Source organism: Phaethon aethereus (genome assembly GCF_964289735.1).
Source record: "Phaethon aethereus genome assembly, chromosome: Z".
In the NCBI taxonomy this organism is placed as follows: Eukaryota; Metazoa; Chordata; class Aves; order Phaethontiformes; family Phaethontidae; genus Phaethon; species Phaethon aethereus.
This window is the reverse complement of record NC_138577.1, coordinates 18,799,473-18,823,032: the sequence shown is the minus strand read 5'-3', so window position 1 is coordinate 18,823,032 and position 23,560 is coordinate 18,799,473. Positions and strand designations below refer to the sequence as shown.

At 37.4% G+C, this 23,560-nt stretch overlaps 1 protein-coding gene across 1 annotated transcript in view; it reads left to right on the top strand.

Annotated features, from left to right (window-relative positions):
• HCN1 (hyperpolarization activated cyclic nucleotide gated potassium channel 1) overlaps positions 1-23,560 on the top strand; it is a gene marked incomplete at its 3' end in the record, with an annotated part of 208,453 nt that overhangs the window by 132,581 nt on the left and 52,312 nt on the right. Inside the window, exon 4 of the mRNA XM_082012987.1 lies at positions 985-1,203. Coding sequence (XP_081869113.1) covers positions 985-1,203 — 219 coding nt within the window. The remainder of the gene's footprint in view (positions 1-984; positions 1,204-23,560) is intronic.

The window sequence follows — 23,560 nt, the reverse complement described above, 5'->3', positions numbered from 1 at the left end:
TCATTTCTGAAATTGTTCGCAGTTCTTTGAGTTTTCTCCAAACCCGATTTGTTTTCCTGGGCACTGGATGATCAACAGCTATAAAACTGTTCTTGTTTCATCCCTTTGGCGAGGAAAATAAATAGGAAAATCTGACAAGGAGTCCCAGGGCTTTTTGGAGTGTATTAAAGCATTTGCTTTTCTCTGGGAACAGCCCCTTTGACTGTCTCTGTGTAAAGCTAAAGGAGGATGCTGACAGCACCTTGACAATTTTAAAAGCTTGAAAGTGAGCTGTCAGGTCCTTCTAACCTCCCAGAGAGAATGGGGAGGGGTAGTTATACATTCAGAAATGCAGATACAGGTATTCATCTTTTCTTTTGAGCTGTGTTTCACAGACCATGGCTATGAACATGGGTTTGCCATGATTGCAGAATAAACAGTCTTCTTTTGAACTGAGATGCTTCTGTTATAAACACAGTATTACAAGAAAAAACAGAATAAGCAGACATTACAACAAGTAGCACTTTTTTTTTCTGTCCTTTGAAGTGAAACAGCTGGTAAGATGAAATGTGGTTATGTGTTAAAATGGACAACTCTGAAAAGAAAGAAAGGGGGCCATGGGAGTATGTTCATGCATATTAAAACAAAACAATACCTTCTTGTGCTTGATAAGCCTGCATGTTCAATTCTTTCTTAATCTGTCTGCCCTGGGCTGTAAAATAAAATTGACCTTTAGTCTCCTTGTAATTAGGTTAACACACATGTTGAAGAACACAATCATGTATTAAAAATAGTCAGTTTTATTTAATCTCACTGTACTATCTGGCAGAATCTCTGATGCTTTATCTAACAATTATTTTAGAAGGAATATCTCTTCTAATCTACAGAGGATGTATTACCAGACTTCTCATTCAGAGCCAGTAATCTATGATCCACTACAGAGGTACAAATGTATTTTACCCTTCAGCTGCTTGCTGGCTCAGTCACTTGTGTCTTTTCTTGCAGAACGATTCCTGGGGAAAGCAGTATTCCTATGCACTCTTCAAAGCTATGAGCCATATGCTCTGTATTGGTTATGGAGCCCGTGCCCCTGTCAGCATGTCCGACCTCTGGATAACCATGTTGAGTATGATTGTGGGGGCTACTTGTTATGCCATGTTTGTTGGTCACGCCACTGCCCTCATTCAGTCTCTGGATTCCTCACGGCGACAATATCAAGAAAAGGTAACTCTTTTTAATGTAACTCCTTAAGTTTAGAAATAGATTAATTAGATGTTTTAACTGTGGAGAAGACTGTATGAGTTTACATGAAATAATCTAGTGGCATCTGAATCCTGTAGCAGATTTCATTGAACATGAAGGAATTCAGAACATGCCATGGGCTCAACATATTCCTGCATGAACCCACTTTCCTTAGGGAGCAGACGGTTCTGCATGTCACATCCATTGAATGAAATCTTGCATGTGAAATGTGCTTTAAAACAAGAAGATTTGTAAAATCTTCTGTGAAAACTCCATTCCATGGTTCAGACTGTGCTTTGTACTGCTGTGCTACACTCTGTAGGTACTTGATCAAGGTAACTTGAACAAGGGCCTTGAGCTTGGTAGCTTGGGCATGTCTATAAAATTTCTTGTCATTTCTTTGGAATGCAGTTTAGGGATAACCTTGAACATGTCAAAGGAATGACCTTTAAATGAGGACCTGACCAAATCAACTGGTTTTGTTTGGAACTACCTCAGAGAAATGCTCAGAAGAGGTCTTTTACTTTATAATGGTATTGTTTACATGCTAATCCATGACTTGTTAGGTCCTCTCCAAGGACAAAAAGAATGGTGGGCAAAGGGTAGAAAAATAGAGAGAGTTTAGTGGAAAAAAGAGAGTTCTTTACAAAACAGGAAGAAAAAAGTTGTTTGACTCCTTGTAGGTATGACTGGAATTAAAAAGACATAAATGGGTACAGAGTGGAAACTTTTCTGGAATGAGTACTAATTAACACTTTCAGTTGTGTAATAAAAGGCAGAGGCAAATGTGGCTGAAGCTATGAAACCAGGAGATGAGGCTAGGTATGGTGGCATAAGGAAGAAAGGATCAGAATGAACCTCAGCAAGGGACAATAAGGATGTGCAGAGTTATTGAGGTGCTTAAAAGAAGCCAAAATCAGTTGTTATGGTAAATGGAGAACTGGAGAGGCCATGCCAGGAGAGATGTCAGCTGAGCAAGTTAGTGAAATCAGAGCGTTCACATCAGCAAATAACAAACATAGCCTGAGTAATAGTATTTGGCGTAAGTCCATAAGAAAGTCCAGAAAGGCAAACTGGGCAGAAATCCAGGTGTGATGTAACACAAGCCGGAGGGAAAAACCTGGCAGAGAGTAAGTAGAGGAGAGGGTGACCCTGGCATCTGCTGAGGATGAAAGGCCTGAGTTTGCTGGGCAAGAAAAAGGCAGAAGTCCAAAAAGATTTGAGTACGAAGGATTGGGGGGTTTCTTTACAAGTAGGCAGAGAAGGGGGAAATGAGAGTGTATAGGAGAAAAAGAGTTTACACCCAGTTTTGTTAAGCTCGAGTCGCAACATGACCACAGCATCAATGTATCAGAGGCAGGGATAAGGGATGAGCTGTAGGTCCAGTAGCAGAAAAATTAGCCAGTGGCTGACACATTAATCTCACAGCTGTTTAAAACAGAAGTTTGCAAGCAAGAACGCCCGCACAGTGTTATCTTGAAACTTAAGTGAGAATGAGAGGTTTAGAAGAAGAGGATGAGTGAGTCTTAAAACCTCTAGAAGTCTGAGCTCTGTCAGTGACCCTGTGAAACCCCCTAATCCATCTCAGTATAAAGTCACGGGGCTAATCCTGGTAGGTCATGTAACCCAAACTAAATGGCTTGTTGTGTCTCTTCTGTCAGCTGAAAGGGAAGTAATTTTATCAAAATGGGATGCTTGTAGGGAGCTGTGGGGCAGAAACATCTTAACCGTGGACGTGAAGCAAGACACAGAGAAGGAAATCACAAACCTAGTATAACTGTAGTTTCATTAGATGTTAAGGTCAACATATACCTGGCTGGCTGCAACACAATATCACAATGTTTTGAGCATCAGAAATATAGTGCATGTGTAAAGTAATTCATATTTTTTAAATTGTGTTGAGTAAAGCCAGTTTCATTTGTGGTTTTGGTGTAAATTAAAACCCAGAAGCAGTCAAGTGGTATCGCATTTCTCATGTTTCCACATAACAGCAAACAAAGCTTTTTTTTTTTCCTTTGTTTTTTATGCACGCACTTTATTAAACATTAGCATAGACATGTCTGGCATTTTTCAGTTCCTGCAGTTCTCAACATTTTCATTCTTTTTGTTTATTTTTCATCTGTTTACTGATGTTAGAGGCAAAAGCATAGCATGCCATTCATAATCAGGAATGAAAGAAATAAGCCAGAAATTGCATGTTTCTATGCTTTAGAAAAGTGTTTCTCTTTTTCTGGCAGCCATTTTTATGCCAGTTATTATGAGCTACAGCTAAAAGATGTCTTAATTAAAGGATTTTTTTCTTCTGATTTCTGAGACCCTGAAATCATATGCATATTATCAGCTATAACAACTATACTGACATGTTTGAATATACTTGCCCATGGCTTTATCATAGTTTAATCATATATTTTGAAATAAATCTTTGATTATAGCCCAAGAATTAAAATCCATTACTATACACTGCTAATGAATATTGTATATTTTTCTTTACTATGCAAACTAGACAAATAGGTGTTTCAAAGATCCGTTTGTGCTACCATTTTGTCAGCATATTTTCTAAATTATTGACAGATAAAACCGCTTATATTTCACTTAACTGAGATTTTAGAAAAGGTAAATCAAACCTCCAGCCACAGGTTTCAGAGTTTTAATATATATACTGCAATATGTATTTTTGCGTAGTGCCTTGATTTTTTTTTCTCCTGGAATTAAAAAATTGGAAAAATAGGGAGACTGCATCTTGTTTTCATTTTTTGGGTTTAAATGCTAGGATCAACTTCTTTTTTTAGTATTACATATATAGGATTTTGTATTTCTTAGATCCATTGTTTTCTTTATAAGAGTTAAAGAAAGTAATGTAATTAACATGAATTGCTAGGCAACACAGAATGATAGCGAAGATGAAAAAAGAGGTTTTTCATTGATTCTTCTCTGAGTAACATCATACCAAAATCTTATCCCCCTTTTTTTTCTGACTGTGTTTTCTGCTAAAATAATATTTCATAAATTTATCTGTGGAATGCAACTAACAGAAAGAGAATTTTGGTCCTTCTCACACTGTAAACAGCTAGAGGTGATGTATTTGCTGAAATCACCGTATCTTCCTCATTCAGATCTTCCCAAAGCTCAGGATATGCAAAACTAGAACAGGTATAATTCAAAATGGAAGAAACAAACACAGGAAGACAAGAGAGAGCTTTCATTAAGCCAAATATGTCAAACACCATCTAAGAGCACCATCTACGAATTTGACATGGCCAAGCATTGCACGTTGAGAGAAATCAAAATGCAAATATTGCTCCAAGTGTTTACTGTTATGGGCCAAAGACATCATTTATCAGAGGAAATTAATAGTGATTATAAGCTGTCAAATGTAGAAGAAAATGTAGAAACTCACATACCAAGAAATGCTACAAAAAAGGACACATTGGTACATTCTGGTCACTTTGACAAATTTCAGATCTTTTTCTCATGAAGTGAGTCAACTGTTCTCAGAGAAAAAAGACCTCTCTGAATACATACATCAGATCTTGGTATCAATGAGTAAAGGGCCAATACCTGACAAAGGAGAAAGGCATGTACAAGCCAGGTATATTCAACTCATATTCCCTTTTCAGTAAGAAAGTCTGACAGACCATTCTACCTTTTAAAAGGACAGAATAAATCAATGAGTCAGTGGCATCTTAGTACTCTCCTTCCCGTCTTTGGTATAAGTAAAAGATGAATGCATTAGTAAATATAAGTAATATTTTAAGTGATAACTCCTTTGACATTTTCTAGTATCTAGGGAATCACAGCATCACAAAGATCTTTGTCTATGCAAAGGCAACATTTATTTGAAACAACCAGAAATGCATATGCAGAACTTGTTAACAAACTAGTATGAAACAACGCAGACAAATGAACAGTCACTTGAAGACCATTAGTAAAATATTTCTTCCTCTAGATGTTGGCAGTTTTTAATAGGAAGATGCTCACCTAATGCTGTGGATGTCATTGAATAATCTTGACTGAAGACAGGTTAACATTTCCTCTGTTCCAGTCTGTCGTGGGCATAAAGTATACAAGAACAAAGTCACAAATAGAGGCAAGATTTCTACGAGCATACAGATTGTTTCATGTTCATAAAGATTTTTAAATTGGTTTGACAAAATGATAGTTTTTAGATACATTTTCTTTATGCTATCTTTTTGTATATTTTTATTTTTCTCTATAGGTAAGCAACTCAGACAACCACACAAGGTTTCAAAAATAGAAAAAACAATCAAAGCAATTTTACCAATTGCTAGTAGTAAAAAAACATAAAATATATTTAATACAACCATATAAATATCATAGGAAATGGAAAAAAATGACAACTATTTCCATATAGTGGATGCTGTTACAGTCATGAAAAGATACGTTAAATCATTATTAAAGCCGTGAAAGAATTCTGGGTTTGACATCAACTTTAAATGTCCCAGAGGGCATCTCCTTCTAACCCTACACTCTGCTTTTATCTCTTAATTTATGGTCTTTTAGCACATCTTCAGTTAAATCAGTCTAGTTCAAAGGGAGAAAAGGACCTAAACCTGCTTTTGTACAGCGAAAAAGCAATAATTGCATATAAAGATAATTTAAAAGCAGCTTACTAATTGGCATTGGGTATTTTTACATAGACAGCATGGGGATTTGAAGCACAGATGGCTCATTTTTCATTTCTTAAGCATCCAAATAAATGTTTACAGATGAACAATGGGGTTGGGGCAAAAGGGTGCCTTTAGATTCTTGCAGCACGAGGCCTTGCACCAGCTTTTCGAGTCCGCCTCTCAAGGCTCCAGTTTGGATATCTAAATTTTCCGCGTAGTCCACGGGGAGACACTCAACACGCACTCGCAAGAGGCAGCAAGCTCTCAGGGGCAGCTTTGGGGCAGCCGTGGCTGAGGCGCGTTTCCATTACCCTTCCCCTCTGTGAGGCTGTGGCACGTACTCGAGCACCTTGTGCAGCGAGACATATGAGGTCCTTTCTTCGAAAACCGGGAAGGGGGACCACCTCTTTGTGCTTCTTTCTCTGAGCGGTTATTTTAGGGCATGGTGAAGGGGTTCTGCCATAGAGTAAATCAAGACTTGGAAGCCACTCGTTCAGCCAGTGATGCCTCTGCCATTTTCTTGTGAGGAATAGGAGGCGGCTCTTCCATGTTTTCCTAAGCTTCAAGCAGTTCGTGGTTAAACTGAAGGTGGAACAAGGCCAATACCAAGTTCTCGGCATGCTCATTAGTACAGCTTTGGTGCTGAGATGATTCTTCTGGAAAATCTTAGATATCTGTATTTAATCTGTAAGTATCAGGGACTTGCATATTCCCACAGGCCTCTAGGAAATGGCAATTCTGGTCATGATGCAAATGTGTAGGAAAGGAAGAGCTATGGTACACTCAGGACAAATCACTGTTTAACTAGTTTTGTACCAGCTTTTGGTATATTTTTTATTAAACTAAATATAAATATCCATATCCATGTAAATGTAAATATAATTTTTTTGTCAGCTTGCCCTTGCTGGAGTCCAGAGTCAGATGAAATAGAATGAAACAGAAAAAGAAGAGCTTCTGTTGACTACATAGTATATATGCCATTCATAAAAATCTTTGAAAATCTAGTTGTTGCGGCTTTTTTTTTTTCCCTTAAACTGGACAGATGTTCAAAATACAAACTGAGAACCTGAATTTTAGACACCCAGCTGGACTTGCAATACTGAAGTTGTAGCACGTAATTCCTGGAACTGATAAGCAAAGTTTCTGTAGAAATACTGATTTCTAAGTTCAGTAGCTTTTCATGGTGTTCACATTCTTTTTAAAAACGGACCTCTTGCTTTTATGATGCTGCTAGTGCTTTTTAGAATGCCTGAAAATAGTGTAACACAAAAATGTTCTATGACTGGTCTCAACTCCTTCTCTTTACTTAACAATAGCCGGTTTCCACTTATACAGCATGACTTTAGCAATAGGTCATGTCATGTTCAGATTGCTGGAGGAGGTGAGCCACTTGGCAGATAAATCTTTTATTTCCTGTGCAGCTGTGTTACAGTATATATGCAAACGCAAAGGAATTACATATTTTGGAGAATGAGGGATGGTTTACTTTATTCTGTAATTATATCTACTTGCAATGAAAAAAAAAAAGGAAATGAAAAATCTTGTCACTGACTATCAGTCTGTAGTTTTGCAAGTTTTTATAAAAATCTAACCAGCTTGGCACAGGTACATATCCTGTTTACCTTTGCCACAGTGCAGTATTTTAAACAGTAAACAATTTTTGAAGTGTGTTAGGAATGGTCAGGTACAAGAGTTGCTAAAAGTTTTGTACAGTCTCAGACCTTTGTATTGACTGTGCCAAAAGCATTGTAGTCATTGTGGCATTGCGAAGTGGAAGTCCATTGTTCCCTAGATATTTAGGGAGAACGGAGAGTCATTGCCTGAGCAATGTGGATTGTTTCTGGCAGTTACAATTCTTGGTTTTGTGATTTTATTTGAAAGTCCAGGGTGTTGTCTTATAGTTAGAAAAGTGTCTGGCAGTCTTGACTTTTGGATTTCTGAATCATCATTTTATGCTGTTTTGGCAAACATCAGGTGACGGGCTGCTAACAGTATTCCTGTCTCCTGTGAGCCTTAGTGATAGCTGTAGAAAGCACTGAGATTTCTTAGACTAAAGCAAGTTATTAAACGATATTTGGTATAACTGAATTACAAAACATTCTGAAAGGGGAAAAACATATGGCTGCAGCTCAGAAAGAACTTTTCAGATGTTCTGTTTTACAGGGTGCACACAGTTATTTAAAAGAACATGCACATTAAAGAACTTGTAGATATGTTCTTTTATTTGTGTGCATTCCTTTAAATATTTCGATGCATAATTAAGACCATCATGAACTCAAGCCTCTGACATATAAATGAATTTGTAAATACAGCCACTAGAGCCAGTGTGGACTGCACAGACAGAGACTTATTCATTGAACATGAAAGCATTTGTTGTGTCAGGATAGGGCCTCTACTGGCATAGAATCACAGAATCATAGAATAGTTTGGGGTTGGAAGGGACCTTTAAAGGCCATCTAGTCCAACCCCGCTGCAGTGAGCAAGGACATCTTCAACCAGATCAGGTTGCTCAGAGCCCCATTTTGGAAGCCCCTGACCTTGAATGTTTCCAGGGATGGAGCATCTACCACCTCTCTGGGCAACCTGTGCCAGTGTTTCACCACGCTCCTTTTGAAAAATGTCTTCCTTATACCTAGTCTAAATCTACCCTCTTTTATCACTTGTTTTCTCTTTCTGTAAGCTTATAATTATCAATTTTCATTTATTATAATTACCTGAATTTTTTGCTGCTCGTAGTTGTCATAGTTAATTTGACCTTGGTGAAATTAACAGATACTATTGCAACAAGTAAGGGCAAAAACTATTCCCCCTCTCCTCCTAATCAAAAATCAGAAGTTACTCACCTTTAACAACACAGGGATAACAAAGTAAATGGGTTTGTTTCTTTTCAAGCAGAACTGAATGCTCAGTTCCTGGGTGTCATGGTTTAGCCCCAGCTGGCAACTAAGCACCACGCAGCTGCTCACTCACTCCCCCTCTCACAGTGGGACAGGGGAGAGAATTAGAAAAAAAAAACCTCGTGGGTTGAGATAAACACGGTTTAATAGGACAGAAAGAGAGAAGGAAACAATGATACCACCAACAAAGGAATGTACAAGAACAAGTGATGCCCAATACAGAAATTGCTCACCACCCGGCGATCGACAGACCGTCCCCGAGCAGCGATTCCCGCCCCCCGGCCAACTCCAGTTTATGTACTGGGCATGACATCGTATGGTGGGGAATATCTCTTTGGCCAGCCTGGGCCAGCTGTCCTGGCCATGTCCCCTCCCAGCTCCCCGGGCACCCCCAGCCTGCTCACTGGCAGGGCAGCACAAGAAGCTGGACTGTCCTTGACTGCTCAGCAACAACGCAAAACATCAGCACATTATCAACAGTTTCTCATCCCAAATCAGAAACACAGTCTCACACTAGTTTCTGTGAAGAAAAACAGCTCTATCCTGGCTGAAACCAGGATACTGGGCAAGACTTTAGGAGAGGAATAACCAATCAGTTGGAACGTTCTCACTAGACCGCTCTCTTCTTTTGTCCTGCTACTTCATTATTGTGTTTTAGCTTCTTTTTACAGTTAGTCTTGCTGGGGTAATCATGTTGGTTATTTTTGCCTTGTATCTCTAAAAAGGCAATTGGTTCCTTCCAGTAGCAGGTACTGTGCAAGCCAAGTGCTGTCCACCCAGCTGCATCATACCTGTGCCAAACTGTAATAGACTCCCACAGCTTCTAAAATGACAGATGGGACTTACTTTGATTTATTGCTGTGTTGTGGGTAATTTACCTATAAAGTGTTCTGCTGTCTTGCATGATGGATTAGGTTTCTAACAGTTTTCCACATGAAATTGCAGAGCAAGCTCATTACAATTTCAGCCATGTTCATGAGGACTATATAAAATTAGCTGTGAGGACATGAAGTTATACCAGAGCCAGATTTTACAAACAACCTGCTTTCTTTTCACAGTAATTATCATAGGGTAGGTTACACATTAAATTAAAAATAATAAAAAAAAGAAAAAAGAAAAAGAAACAAAAAGCAAGGAACTAACTTTTGTTTTTCAAAGTCTCTGTTCGAATATAGCACAAATTACCTTTTAACAAGAGAAAACTGTGTGAGTCACACCAGATAGATATAACTGGTAGCAATTATCCCCATTACACTACAATGATTGTGCTTGTGTTCTGTATGTCTAGAAGGAAATAGCACTCAATATTATCTAATATAATATTATGAGTGAGAAAATAATCCCTGCAGTGCAGATTCATTTGTTTCCTTTGACTTGTTAGGGAGGAAGGGAAGAAAGAAGGATTGATTATTTTTATCTTGACTTTTAAATGATAATTCTCTCCCAACCTCACCCTCTTTCTTGAGTTTTGTGTAATTAAAGCATGTCTGTCTTGAAAGCATAATAATTTCTATAACTAAGACATGTAATATAGGTTTATAAAGGCTTTGGCGTGCATAGGATAGGAGTAGAACTGAAAACTTTTCTCTGCAAAAGAATGTTTTAAGCAGTTCTTCGTATTCTATTGTATGCTAAATTAAGTTTGCCCAAGTGACTACTAATCTTGAAAAAATATTGTAACACTAATTCAAGAAACCTCTACTGGAAGAGAGACTCAGTAATCAATATAGAAGTAAAATATTTTTAACTCCATGTGTTTTCATAAAATGCACTACACTTACTTTTCCAGCAGATTTCTGCAACCAAGAAAAAAAAAATCAACAAAACCTTTAGAATACATTTTTCTAAACACTAAATATTTACTAAAAGCATAATGAAAGCAGATCTTTTCAGGAAAATGCACAGTGCTATGACTTAGCATTGTACATTTTAGGGTTAGGAAAATGTCTTTTTCACATAAGCATGTATACAATCTCCTTCTAGACAAGATACTTGTTCATCAGCTGCCTTTTATTATAGTCAGTGCTAGATGACTGTATATATTCAGGCAGAGCTGGCTGAACATATTTCTTCACTGCAGAATTTGAACAATAATTGTATAAAGTTTTGAAGAAAACACTGAGCAATTTTTAAATGAAAAGTGAAGGCAAGTCTTTGCGTGTTTCTTATTAGGCCTTCGATAGGAGCTGGTAACCAGAGTGTAATAGAGTTAATTCCCCTAATTAAGACACCTCCCTATCCTTTTTCCTTTTACACTATTTCTTTAGCATAGACTTTACTTTGTAGAAGAATGTAAGCAAGCAAGAAAAGAGGACGATCACCTGGCAGAAGAGTCTAGCTCTCTTTCTTGCTGCTTCACTCCTGCACAGCATCAGTTTTTCAGCCCACGTTTGGGCAGCATCAGGCAGCATCAGAAGATGGACATGAGCCTCACCTCAGACAGGAGTACCACCGACACCAAAAGGCTAACACAAAGGAAAATTGAGACAGAGAACCCCAAAAGATGGTCGATCAGAGTAACAGAGGTAGTGGAAAGGCATCTGTGACTGTTCACTGTGATACGCCTGTGAGGAAAAAAGCAGCTGAAAGTAGCAGGAGCCAAGGGATACGTGGAGTAGGAGGCAGGGAGGGATGATGAGGGGAAAGAACTTGGACACATGGGTGGGAGAAGCTGTCATCTTGTTTTAGGGAAGAGCTGTGGTAGACATAGGAGCTTATAATGGAGGATTTGTTGATGGCCCTTGGATACATCTGCTGAGAAGAGCCTCCCATTGGGCAGTACATGACTTTATCTGGAAGAAATTCAGAAATTATTTGGTGTGCACTCTGATTTTTGGGCAAAGTGATAGAAATGAACCTTTTATTTCCATCTGCATTTCCCCTATTTACTTTGAGCATCATCAGCTTCTGTAAGTGAACCGTGTAAATAAAATAATAGAAGAGATCCAAAGTGAGAATGGTCAATGGTAATAATTACCTGTACAGTAGCTCCCATCACCCGGTCAGCCGGCCATGGGGTTTTTGGTTGCATGTGCAGAGACAGCACAGCAGCTGATAGTCCCTGCTCCATCAGGTGTGCTTGTAAGGCAGACAACAGTATTTAGTGCTCAGACAGTTTTGCTAGAAAAAAAAATCTGAAAGTAAGTAAACTAAGTCCTATAAAAAGGAAAAAGGAGATTAAAAACTCTAATGGACTATACTGGGTCATTGATTTTAAAGCAAAACTGTAAAAATCAGTGAGTAACTAACTGAAAAGAAATGGCACAATAAAACCACTAGTGTATGTAACTCAGTAAATGAAAATATTCTTTATTGCTGAAAGATCCTGTTTTAAATTTCTGTTTCCAAAATATTTAAGAAACTGGCTTTTGCTCTGGAAGAGTTTGTGACTTGCGGAAGACAACAAAAAGACCAGTGTAACCTTGCCAAAAGTTTGGCAGTGCCAAACCCAGAAATTATTTGGGACAGGCATAAACCTTAACTCTTCCTTGTTTTTACATCAGCTTTATTTTCTTTCATAATTTCTCAGCCTGCCAATCTGTCCCCCAAATCCTACGCCCATGTGCAAGGCAGTATCCGCATCTGGCAGAGAATATTTGTCCTCTTTTTCCTCAAAACCCTCTGCAGAAACTGTCTCATTTGTGGTGTTTAGAGAAGGTAGGACCCTCATCTAAACTTTCCACCAGTCTTGCCATTGCAGGAAAAGAAAGTTTCCATTTTCTGACAAGTGGTGTGCCACTTATGCCAATGAAGTGAGAGATGCCTGAGGGAGGGTGTAGCGGTGTAATTACATAGCATAATGTGACAAAGCAGGAAAAAGGAGAAAAAAGTGAATAATGAAAGCATTGTACTGTGGCATATCCATTAATGGTAGCTATATGCCCCATTGCACGTGACGTTTAAATTTGCACTACAGTAATGAACAGAGCAGGGAACAGCCCTGTGGCAAGCTGAGAAAATGAGCTGTCTCTATCCGCAGCAGCTGAAGGCGATTCCTCGGTGGGGGGACCTGGGTTTCTATGTCACACCAGGGCTACAGGCACAAAACTGCTCAAACCAGAGTTTAACTTTATAATTTACATTATATGCAACTTCTCACATACTTTCCCTGGGTGGCAGAGAGGGCTTCTCTGATGGCCATCAATTTGAGAAAACGTCAGTATCAGATGTGGAAAACAGAAGGAAATGCCAGCTTATACTTGATGTGGCTGCTGCTTTAGCCCTTAAAATCATTAGGTTGCCACAGGTAGTTATTATTTATAGTGAGGTCCTTACATAACACTGAAATTTTAGCCTAAGCAATATTCTGTTTCAGAATGTTCAGAATATTCAGAATATTCTGTTTTCTTCAGTTCTCAGGAATTAGCATCATAGACCCCATGTGCTGTATTTGATTTTGACTACTCAAAATGGTATTTCACTGTTTATGCAGTTTTAAATTATATTGATTTGTTATGGAGACATGCAAAATTCTTCTAGCTCTGTTTTCACATTCAGTTGAGAAACAAAATACAAATTAAAAGCCTTTCCTTGTCTTAGAAACTTGTTACCTGTGTTTTCCACATAGCCTGTATGTTTCTTTCTCTACAAGGGATGCACTACGCTTCTCTTGGGAAGGTTTGCTTACAACTTCATGGCCATCACACAAAACTTGGTCATCTAGACCACATGTCTCTTGAAGACTGAAAAGGAGCCTGGTGATCTTTTATTTAGATGTTGCATGCTTGAAGAACACACCCCTCTCAAAACAAAACAAAACAAACAAAAATTTTTTTACACAAACCCAAACACTTTGAGTTGCCCACCTGGAAGGACAGGGGCTTGACAGGGACCTGCACGACAGGTTCTGCACTGCAGCCTTTCGGTGGTATGCCATTGTCAGTGCTGGCAATGGTATTTAGAGTACTAGTTCAGGATAAAAGTGGACTTAGATTATCAATTGCACATGTGAAACAAAAGCCATCGTACACACAGACAGTGGTACTATAGTACAAATTGCTTCCCTTGCCATGGAAACAAAGGCTCCTTTTTTCTACTCTAAATCTAAGGTAAATTTTGCTAAAATTTCAGATGTTGAGCAGAGTGCTCATAAAAATATTTAAGATGGGAAGAAATATATATGTATTTTATTAATCAGATTTCTGTTAAATCAAAGAAGATGTAGTAATCCTTGGGTCTTTTTAATTTAGAATTGTTAGTAGAATTTTTTAAGAAACCTTTGCCAGCCTTTCACCACTTTCACATTTTTTCATAGACTCTTATAGATGTTTTGCTCCCTTCTCCAAAGCTCTCTATATTTCTTCTTCTTGTTATGGAAGAAGGAAAAAGAGAAAACAAAAGTATTATTTGACAGAAGTTCCATTATTTCTCTCTAGCTGTTACAGCTTTGTGACTTTACCTTTGGATGAACCCAGCTATACTGAATAAAACACTTTCCCTGAGTATTTCTGCAAAAATGATCAGCACAGAAATATAGTATTTGTTTGAGAGTTAAATCTCCATAGAGATGTGGGAAGTAATCCACTATTACTAAGATTTTTTGTGCCTGTCTTTTCGGAGAATAAAATTAAGATTTACTCTTTATGTAAGATTTGATGCATTTGGGTGACTGAATGGTTGATGCATTGAACTATTTCTTCACAACCAGAAACATCACAAGGATAGTTGGTCTATTTGTTTGAAGAAAGCTATAAATTGCCTTAAAATATGATTTTTTGCAGAATGTGCTCTATTCCCTGATAGGCTCTCTAGCTCTCTTATTTCTCATTTTTATTCTAATTAATGAATTATCTTTAAAACTTATTAAAACTTAGTAAGTTTTTTATGTACCTACTGAATAAGTTCCATAATTCTGGAATACAAAGGAATACATCCTGTCACTCACAGGCATTCCTCTGGAACCATGAGGTCTATAATGATGCTTTTCAAGGGAGTACAAAAGGTTGCTTGGACTTTACTGCCATGGCTGTCATTTACCAGAGAAGCCTCCAGGTGCCATAAATTCATTTCCCTAGGGATGTCTCTGAAGTGATTATACTTCCAGACTAGATAAAGGCAAGGTAAGGACAAAAAGAAGATAAGAAGATTACAGATATTTTGTAAGAATTAATGGAACACACAGCTGGGAGCATGAAGAAGAGGAGTTGGACTGATGCAGTTGGTGCAGAAGGCTCAGAATCATGAATATTGTTTTATATTGTGTGTTAACCTAGTGATTCACGTGAAGCTGGACACTGGAACAGTCTGACAACAAATTTTAGATTATCTAACAAAATAAATTATAATGTCCAAGTCTCCTTTATAAGTGGAAAGGCTCTTTGCATCATGCTGTATGCTCAAATAAAATATGCAAGAAGGTTTCAGACTGTATATGTTAAACAATAGATCATAAAGAAGTAGTAGTAGTAGTAGTAATAATAATAATTATAATAATTATAATAATGATGAAGTTACCTGCTCAGAGAAAAGGTTTTCTGGTCTACTCTAAGCTCCCGTGGTTCTTAAAAAAAATCTTATTACTGCAACTGTCTGACACTGATTCAGGTGTTTACATGTGAAATGGCTGCAAGGAGGTGGATTAATTACAGCCAATGGCCTTGTGCAGACTCTTCTTTCTCACAAGTAGCATCTGCATGGGATGTCTTTTTCAGCGTTTCTCACCACCTTGATTCTGTGTAAGTGACTATACTTTATTGGAAAAGCAAGGTGAAATGTGATCACCCACATTGCTATTTCTATCCCTAAGAAGAAAAAGAGAACTTTCTGTCTCCCTCTACCTTGATACATGCTTATTGTTAGGCAAAGCAGAAAAGACACTGAGGGATGCCCAGCCTAAAAGAACCATTTCCTCATCATTAGGACACTGCTGTGAAATGAGGGAAAGCCAGTTTCAAGTCTCTGATCAGGCGTCAAGAAAAGCAATACATCCTATAACTGGGCATCTTCATTTAGTAAAGAAACTTTGTCTTTCCCTTTAGCTTTGGACAGACATTCCCATGCACGATAAACTTATTCCCATGAAATTATCTTTGAAATGGATCCATTTAAAAAGCAAGTCCTTTTTGATGAATTGGCATTTTCCACTAATTAATACAGAAAGAACCGGAAAGCCATAATTAGGTCTTATCAGAGCCAGAATTTCCAGTATCAGCAGCTGTATCATGCCAGTGTTTCTGTCTTGCTTGTGCTGGTGCTGTTAGTAGCATAGCTGTTGGCATAACACCAAGCAGATGTAATAATTATGGTGCTAATAAAATTTTTCTTTTTCTTCTTTTCATTACAACTATTAAACAATAGATATGTTACATAATTTCCACCTAATTATACCGTTTTCTATAGTCTTTTTCTACTACACCAAATTTCTTCTTGAAATAACTGGTTTTCCTGTGGGTGAGATGCTAGCAACTAAGCATGCCCATTTAGCCAAAGGCATTGTAGCACATGCTGAATTTAGCATCATGCAACGTTTCTGTGCTGCAGGATCAGTAGGGTGAGGTGAAGCCCATGCCACAGGAAACCACAGCTTCTGATAGGCAGGCCCAACATGCATCTCAAAAAATTTAGTTCAAATAAAAATAGGCAGTTGACACTTGTCACCCTGTCATCAGAGAGTCAGCGTCAAAGGTAGCAGCAGCGCGCATTCAGTGCCCCGGGCAGACGTCCCCATCGCAGGTCCTTCAGCTGCACACGCCGGTGCTCGTGCCCGGAACGGAACTGGAGTGACCGAGCAGAGATGAGCTCATCGCCCTCACCCCCAGCTTCCCCCAGAGTGCATGTGGGGAATAACTTCTTCTGCCTCCTCTCCCTCTGCTCCAGACACCTTTTAAGTGTATGTTCTTTTTTTACTGGCACAGGCAAATTGAAAAGAATATAGTGGAATCCAAAGCATTCAAAAGATAAGGAAAATTGTACAAGATGACTGGATAGGTATTAAATTTCACTTTGAAACTGGCAACTTTAAGGACACCATTACAGCATATCTGATACTTTTAAATAAGCTGTCATCTGTACAGTATTTTTCTCATTAAAAAAGAAAATCATCCTGCCTTAGACTTGAGAAAGTTTCACTTATAGTAGGATGGAGAAGAGATGCTTTTCTTTTCATGCCTTTAGGCTTTGATAGTTGTTTCATTAAATCAGAGTTCCGTCACTGCCTCTGTGAAGAAAGGAACTGAGCCTGGTTTTCATGCTACTTCCCTCCCCTCCCTTTTTTAAAGCAGTAAAAAGCAAATTTGCACAAGATAAAGAACAGACTAAGAAAACAAATCCTATTAGAAAATTCCCTATATCTTAATTAATTTCTCAATTACACTAATTGAAAAGAACAATAATAAAATACTGTGTTTTTCATGGCAATTGAAAGGAAATGTTTAATTACAGTGTGCAAATAAAATGACAGCTTAAAGCATTCTTGCAAGCAACAATACTCTTTGGGGGGTAATTAGTGAAAAATTAAATCATAAACAGATCATAGCTTTTAGAGTAAACAAATCACTTCTTTTCCATCTCATGATAAAGAACTATAAAAGTGAACCTATCACGCTATTCAGCAGGAAACTCACTTTTTATTTTGATCTATGGCTGATTATAAACTGTTCTGTTTGGTTGTTTTGGGTTTTTTTTTGTGAAAATATCTGTAAGCTAAGCAGAGTGGCAGTGAAGAAAGCAGATTGTAGAAATATTTCTGGATTCATAGTGAATTCAGCCATTCAGTGACAGCAGGATGGACAGGTGAGCTTGTTATGTTGCCGCTACTGAAATAAGATAACCAATGGTTGATTGGCAGGTTAACTCTGGTGTCTTTCCTGAACAGAGATGGATCTCACTCATTTTTGGTATATATGGTTGTCATCATGGGTAATCATCCTACAAGTAAATTTTAAGGTTAGCGCTAACTTCAAGTTCGACTTTTGATGTTGGGGAACAAGAGGGACTAGGATTTGAGTATTGTCCCCATTTGAAACATGGAGATATTTCAACATGTAAAACCTTTCTTTCTTTTCTTAATAATCCCTGTCAAAGCTAGAATGAAATGGATTTTAAAACAATGAACTGTACAAACACCAAACATACAGAAACCCTTGTGAGGGGTCCAGCAATGTCTCTTTATTCCTGGTTGCATTTCCAGTGGAGGATGAGAGTCCTCTTTGGCCAAGTGCATGCAAACTGGCTGCAGCCATCTACAGAGTATCAAGCAGGAGCCTAAACGGATTATTTTTAATATTAGGACAGAATCAACTAGTCCAGTCCTATACAGATGAAAAACTGTGAATGAGCACTGCAAATAGCAAGTATGTCATAGCACCTACTAAAGATTGAGCTTAAACACTTCAGGAATATTTATCCAGAATTCTTTCTAGCTTGGGAAGGTGTTTTTAACCTTTCTCTCCTTTCTGTCCTCCAGTAACCTAAAAACCATTCAGGTCCGCAACCAAGAGCAGTAGGTAAAAGCTTAGACCTGTGGTGTGTTTGCATAACGTGAGGGCCTTGCCTTAATGAGTAACGAGGAATACTCATTAGCAAGGTAGGATTCCCTACTGCAGAAGAGACCTGATCAGTGATCATGTTCTCCTCTCTATTCTAGCTGCTGGTAGCTGAAGCTGCAGACTAGAGGCGTCAGGAGCAGCAGACCCAGTACATTATTTTTTGGTTCTGTAGCTGTGAATCGAGGCACACAATCAGTTGTTGAATGGATTGTATAACTGACAACAATGGCAGAGAGGAGAAAATAACTTTGGAGACCTTTTATCTCCCAGCTGCCAGGTTCATTAAATAGTACCGTTTGCAGTCTGAGACGGAAAAGATGCCTATAACTGTATCCTACAGTATCTACGTGCTCTGCCCAGACTCCCACAGTCGAGCAATGGCTGGGCCAAAAATCAGGTTTCCCTATCTTTTGTGAGCAGGAATACTAGTTTTACTTAATTTATACCACTATGGGTGAGGAGTAATGCTTGCAGCTGGTGTCATGTTAAGGAGTTTAAGAAGAAAAAAATACCAGGTTCTCAGAATAAATGTGGCAAGAGAAAATTGAATTGAAAATCTGTTTAATAAGCCATTAATAAATATAAGCTATATAATTCTTCTCGTTCCTTCCCCATTAATCTGTAACTCAATGTCTTTTGTTATTATTTTAACATGGAAGACATGAAGTTAGACTGGAAGTCCTTGCAAAAGGAAAAAAGTGTAGCCTTCTGTTTGTAATTGTCTCATGTTATTCAAATTCTTCCTGCAAGAATCACGCCTCAGGGTTTTTTTTTTTAAACATTATTTTTATTTATACGGATTAGATTATTCGTTCAACAAACAGAAGCAACATCATGTGATATTTAGACACACAACCATGCAGCTCAGCTAGTGAGTTGGAACTGTTGAATACTGGGTTAAGAGACCATTTTAAAAACCTGTAAACAATCTATTATGTAATTTCTCAAATGACTGAGTGACAAAAGAAAATTAATTTATTACTCCCTATGAGAGGGAGATAGAAATAATAAAAAGGTGGAAATGTGCCATATGAAATTACACATTCTTTTGAGTGGGGGATATTATGTAACTTGTACATATCATTTTAATGGCATTGCATATATGGAATTTATTTGAAACAGCTTATAAAGCATTTTAGCGAAGTTCTGCTTTAAAATACACAATGTTTTATTTCAAAATAGTATCTTTAAATGGAAGTTATGTATTTTCATTATGCGGTCTTTGCACAGAATTTTGCAAATTTTATCCCTTTAATCTTAAAAACTATATTTGCTGAAAGAGTGCTTTCAAAAAGTGATATTGCTCCTTTGTCATAGGAGAAAAACTGTTCCCCTTTATATTCTTTCCGTACTCATTCATTGTACTTGCAGTTATCCTTCTGCTGCAGAATGAAATCTCAACAAATGAAATATAGATATATTGCTTAAAAATTAATTTCCTGTGAATTTTTGGTCAGATGAAACTTCAGTTAATATTTTTTTAAATTCCTTCATCAATGTAATTTGAGTGATAAGTCAACATTCAGTTGAATACCAGTTGTAAGCATTAACAATACAGATATTTCTGTAAATTGTAAACCAGAATGTCATTTTGATATGTTTCATTTTCAACCAGAAATTGACGTTTCCTGCATATTTAATAGTTTGTTTGATTCCATGATTATTTGCTTTCCAAGTCCATTTATACATTTGAATAATTTTGAGAAAGAGGCAATGAAACCTCTCGTGTAGTTAATAGGGCAAAGCCCTATTGTCACTAGGCTTGCATTATACCTTCAGGAAAGTGCTGATGAGTTAAATGATGGTATGAAGCTTAGGATGGTATAAAGTTTCAGATGCTAATATTATAGAAAGGATGAGCTGAGTTTTGACAGATGAAGTAATAGGAATTGGATGAAATTCAGAAATTAAAAGTCCAAGGACTCAGGTACAAGCTGCTGCTATAAACTGGAAGACGAGAACAGCAATTGCAAGTGGTAAGGAGAAAATGAGGAATCTGAGTGATAAGCTGCTTGTAGAATGACTGCAAACAACCATTTCAATGCAACTTGGTTCTCCACTAGATGGGAAAGAAATGATAGTATGAACTATGAATCAGTGAGACTTCATCTAAAATAATATGTACAGTTCTATTAATGGCAGCTGGCGAAAGATTAACTCAAACTAGAATGGATGAAAAAGAAGACGGCCAGTATGCTGTCTTCTGAACAAAAAGTAAAATAGACTACTTGGATGAGGCTGGGAAGGGACATTATACCCATCTATAAACACTCCAGAGACAAATACCAAGGGACAGGAGCTTTTGGAGCTGCTAGATAATTTTGTAGTAAGGATTAGTTCATTTAAACTGTATCTGCATACATTTAGACTAAAATTTTAAATAAGGCTCAGAACTATACATTAGCCCAGTGAGTTTCTTGAACCAATATTCTTAAAGGATTGATGGAGAAGAAAGTCTGACTGTTTTTGCGATGACTTGATTTGTTTATAAGGAGTTACATGATGCGAGGTTTTGCAATAGCAGGGAAGTAAATTCAGTAACTCAGGAGAGTTTTTCCTAATGTAGTTTAGAAACCACGCAGAATTGTGATAGTTCTTCACTTGATGTTCATTATTGAGAAAGGCTTCATCTTGATCAAATTTTTTCCTCTCACCTTTCTGCTCCTTCTCAGTGAGTTAAATCTCCTGCATATTATAATGCTGCTTACATTTTCCTTTTATAAATGGCAGGCAAGGATTTTCAAATCATTTAAAGAATACTGATGAATTTATTACATCTAAATTGTGGGACAGAATTTGCTTAATTCAGGAGAAGGATTTTACAACAACCTCTGCTTTCTTTTTCAATTTGTAATCAGTATATAGGATATTTTTTTTTACGCATCTCATTGAAAAGTTTGTATTTGTAAGGCTGTGGTTTTGACTGGATATAAACCTCCAGTAACGTAAAGTGCTATTTCCTCTTTTTTTTTCTAGTTTATCTATATGTGATTCATTTTATACTAACATCTTACACAGTATATTAAAAATACAATTAAAAAAAATTTTTAATGTACTTTAAGGTTCAGGATTACATTTGCAGTAAAAGGCAACCGGAACATAAAAATTTTTGCAGATGCCTGTAGTTTTTGGGGGGAACTTTCCTAGAAATAAGGCTCTATTGCCAAGGACAAATTTGTTGTATGAAGTGCAAAAGGCATATCATTCAAGCTGGATTTCCAAGTGAAGGTACAGTGATCTAGGTCCTTTGAAAAACTAGTCGGTTACTGAAGTTGTTGAGAGTTGACATTTTGGAAAAATCTGGCATTGGCACTTGTTTCTGAAAGGTATTCAAGTAGTTTGGGTGTGGCCAGGTCCAGGTACCATACGTGAACATCATGATTTTCATGGTTTTTAACTGATACTATTCGTGTATTTCATATGTTTATATGGTTTATTGTATCAAGGACTGAATGTTGAGCTGTGAAGATTATTAGGACTCTAAGAATTTTTTTCAGCTAAAAAAGGCAACTTGCTAGTTATGAGGAAAGGACCTGGTAGACTGAACTTATGTACTAAAATATCTTGTGAGAGATCAACATTCAAGTTTCTATATTACTGCTTTCATTGGGATGTTGCCTGCATTGGGATACCGTCTTAATTTTAAAATGTTTTCCCTGCTTAGTTGGAAATCTTAATGAAAAAGACCTTAATTCTCTTCTTTGCCTTTTTCCATACCTATTTTTTTATGGATAGCTGTAGTTTCCTAACCAACTCTACTAAGGGCCTCATATGATCAATGTCATACTACTTAGCTTTTGCTGGAGGAACACAGTGGCAGAATTTTGCTAAATACAAGGATCCCATGAATAAGGCTAAGGCTGAAACAAGAAAAATCAGTTATTACTGGATGGTGCTTTTCAGTAAAAATCTGTGAAATATTACTAAACGTTGAAATCCACTTAGCTCTTGCCTATTTCAGCAATTTTAGTTGTTTATTTGTGTAGCATTTATGGACATTTTCATTTCACTGATGAATATAAATCACTGGGATAGAAATTACTGAAATGATGGAAGTGCAATGTATAAATTACATTAATATACATACTAATTTTAGGACAAATAATTCAATATTCATCTTAAAAAAGAGATAGGTGTGGAGTGGTCAGCAACACAGTATTTCTTCCACTCAGTAAGATATTGAAAAGACCGGGAATACATGGTTGTAATAGGTATGAAAAACAGCATCAGCATTCAGAAATACTGCTTACTTTTATCACAGTATAAACAACATGCAATGAATTAGAGAGAGAGGAAAACTAAAGTGCAAAGTGAATTATGTTCCTTGTACAGGCCAAAACAGTGTAGATAGTATAGAAGCACAGCAGGAATCAAAAATAGGCATCTGTATGAATAATAAAAGCATTTAAAATTGCATCAAGTAGGATTAGAAGGCTGGTGATTTCCATATTTCAGAGTGTAAACCAGCTGATCCAGGAAAATAAAGAAAGATTACAATCTTTTCATTTAATAGCAGTCAGTTACATCATTATTCATTAAGAAGGTTTTTAAAGTGGTCTGAAAGCATTTGATTAGCAGGAAACATGTTGAGGTTTACTGGAACATGCTTAGGGTTTTATGGTAATAAAATCATACTTGGGTGCAGTAACAAAACAAAAATGTCCTCATTTTTAAAAGTTTATCCTGGCTTTCCTTTGCCTTGCCTTGTCTTCATCCAGCACAGACTCTGCTGAATAGCCTGGATGCGTCTTCTTTCTCTCCCCAGAACCCTGGAAGCGGAGTTAGTTTGCCGTTGCCTTTAGAGGCCTCTGACATCCCCTTAGATGTCCACACATGGAGTCCTTTACTAAGTAGTCCTCCCTGGAAAATCAAGTGCTCTTTGGTGTCAGGCAGGAGCAAGGATGGAAAGGCAATTTGAAATTAAAAAAGAAAGTTTTGACACAGTCATTTATATTTTGAATGTAGTCTGGTGTTTCTCATGTGGTATAAGAAAAGCCAAAAAAAAAAAAAATTGAAGTCAGTTTTGAGGGAATTTGCTGTGGCTCTGAAAGTTATTTCACACAGATGTATGAAAAGCACCAGAGGTCCTTCTGTGAATGTGGCATTAAGACATCTCTTTTCTGAATAAACAAAGAAACAAGGAAAAACCACCAAAAAACCCCACCAAAAAAAAAACCAAAAACAAGCAAACCAAAAATTTCAAACTGGAAGGGAAAAGATACAGGATACAGTGTGATGAGAAGTGTCACTAGAGAGAAATTATTCCACTCACATGAGGATGCATGTTCAAGTGTCAGCTCTGATGGATGACTCAGGATCAGTTACAGCT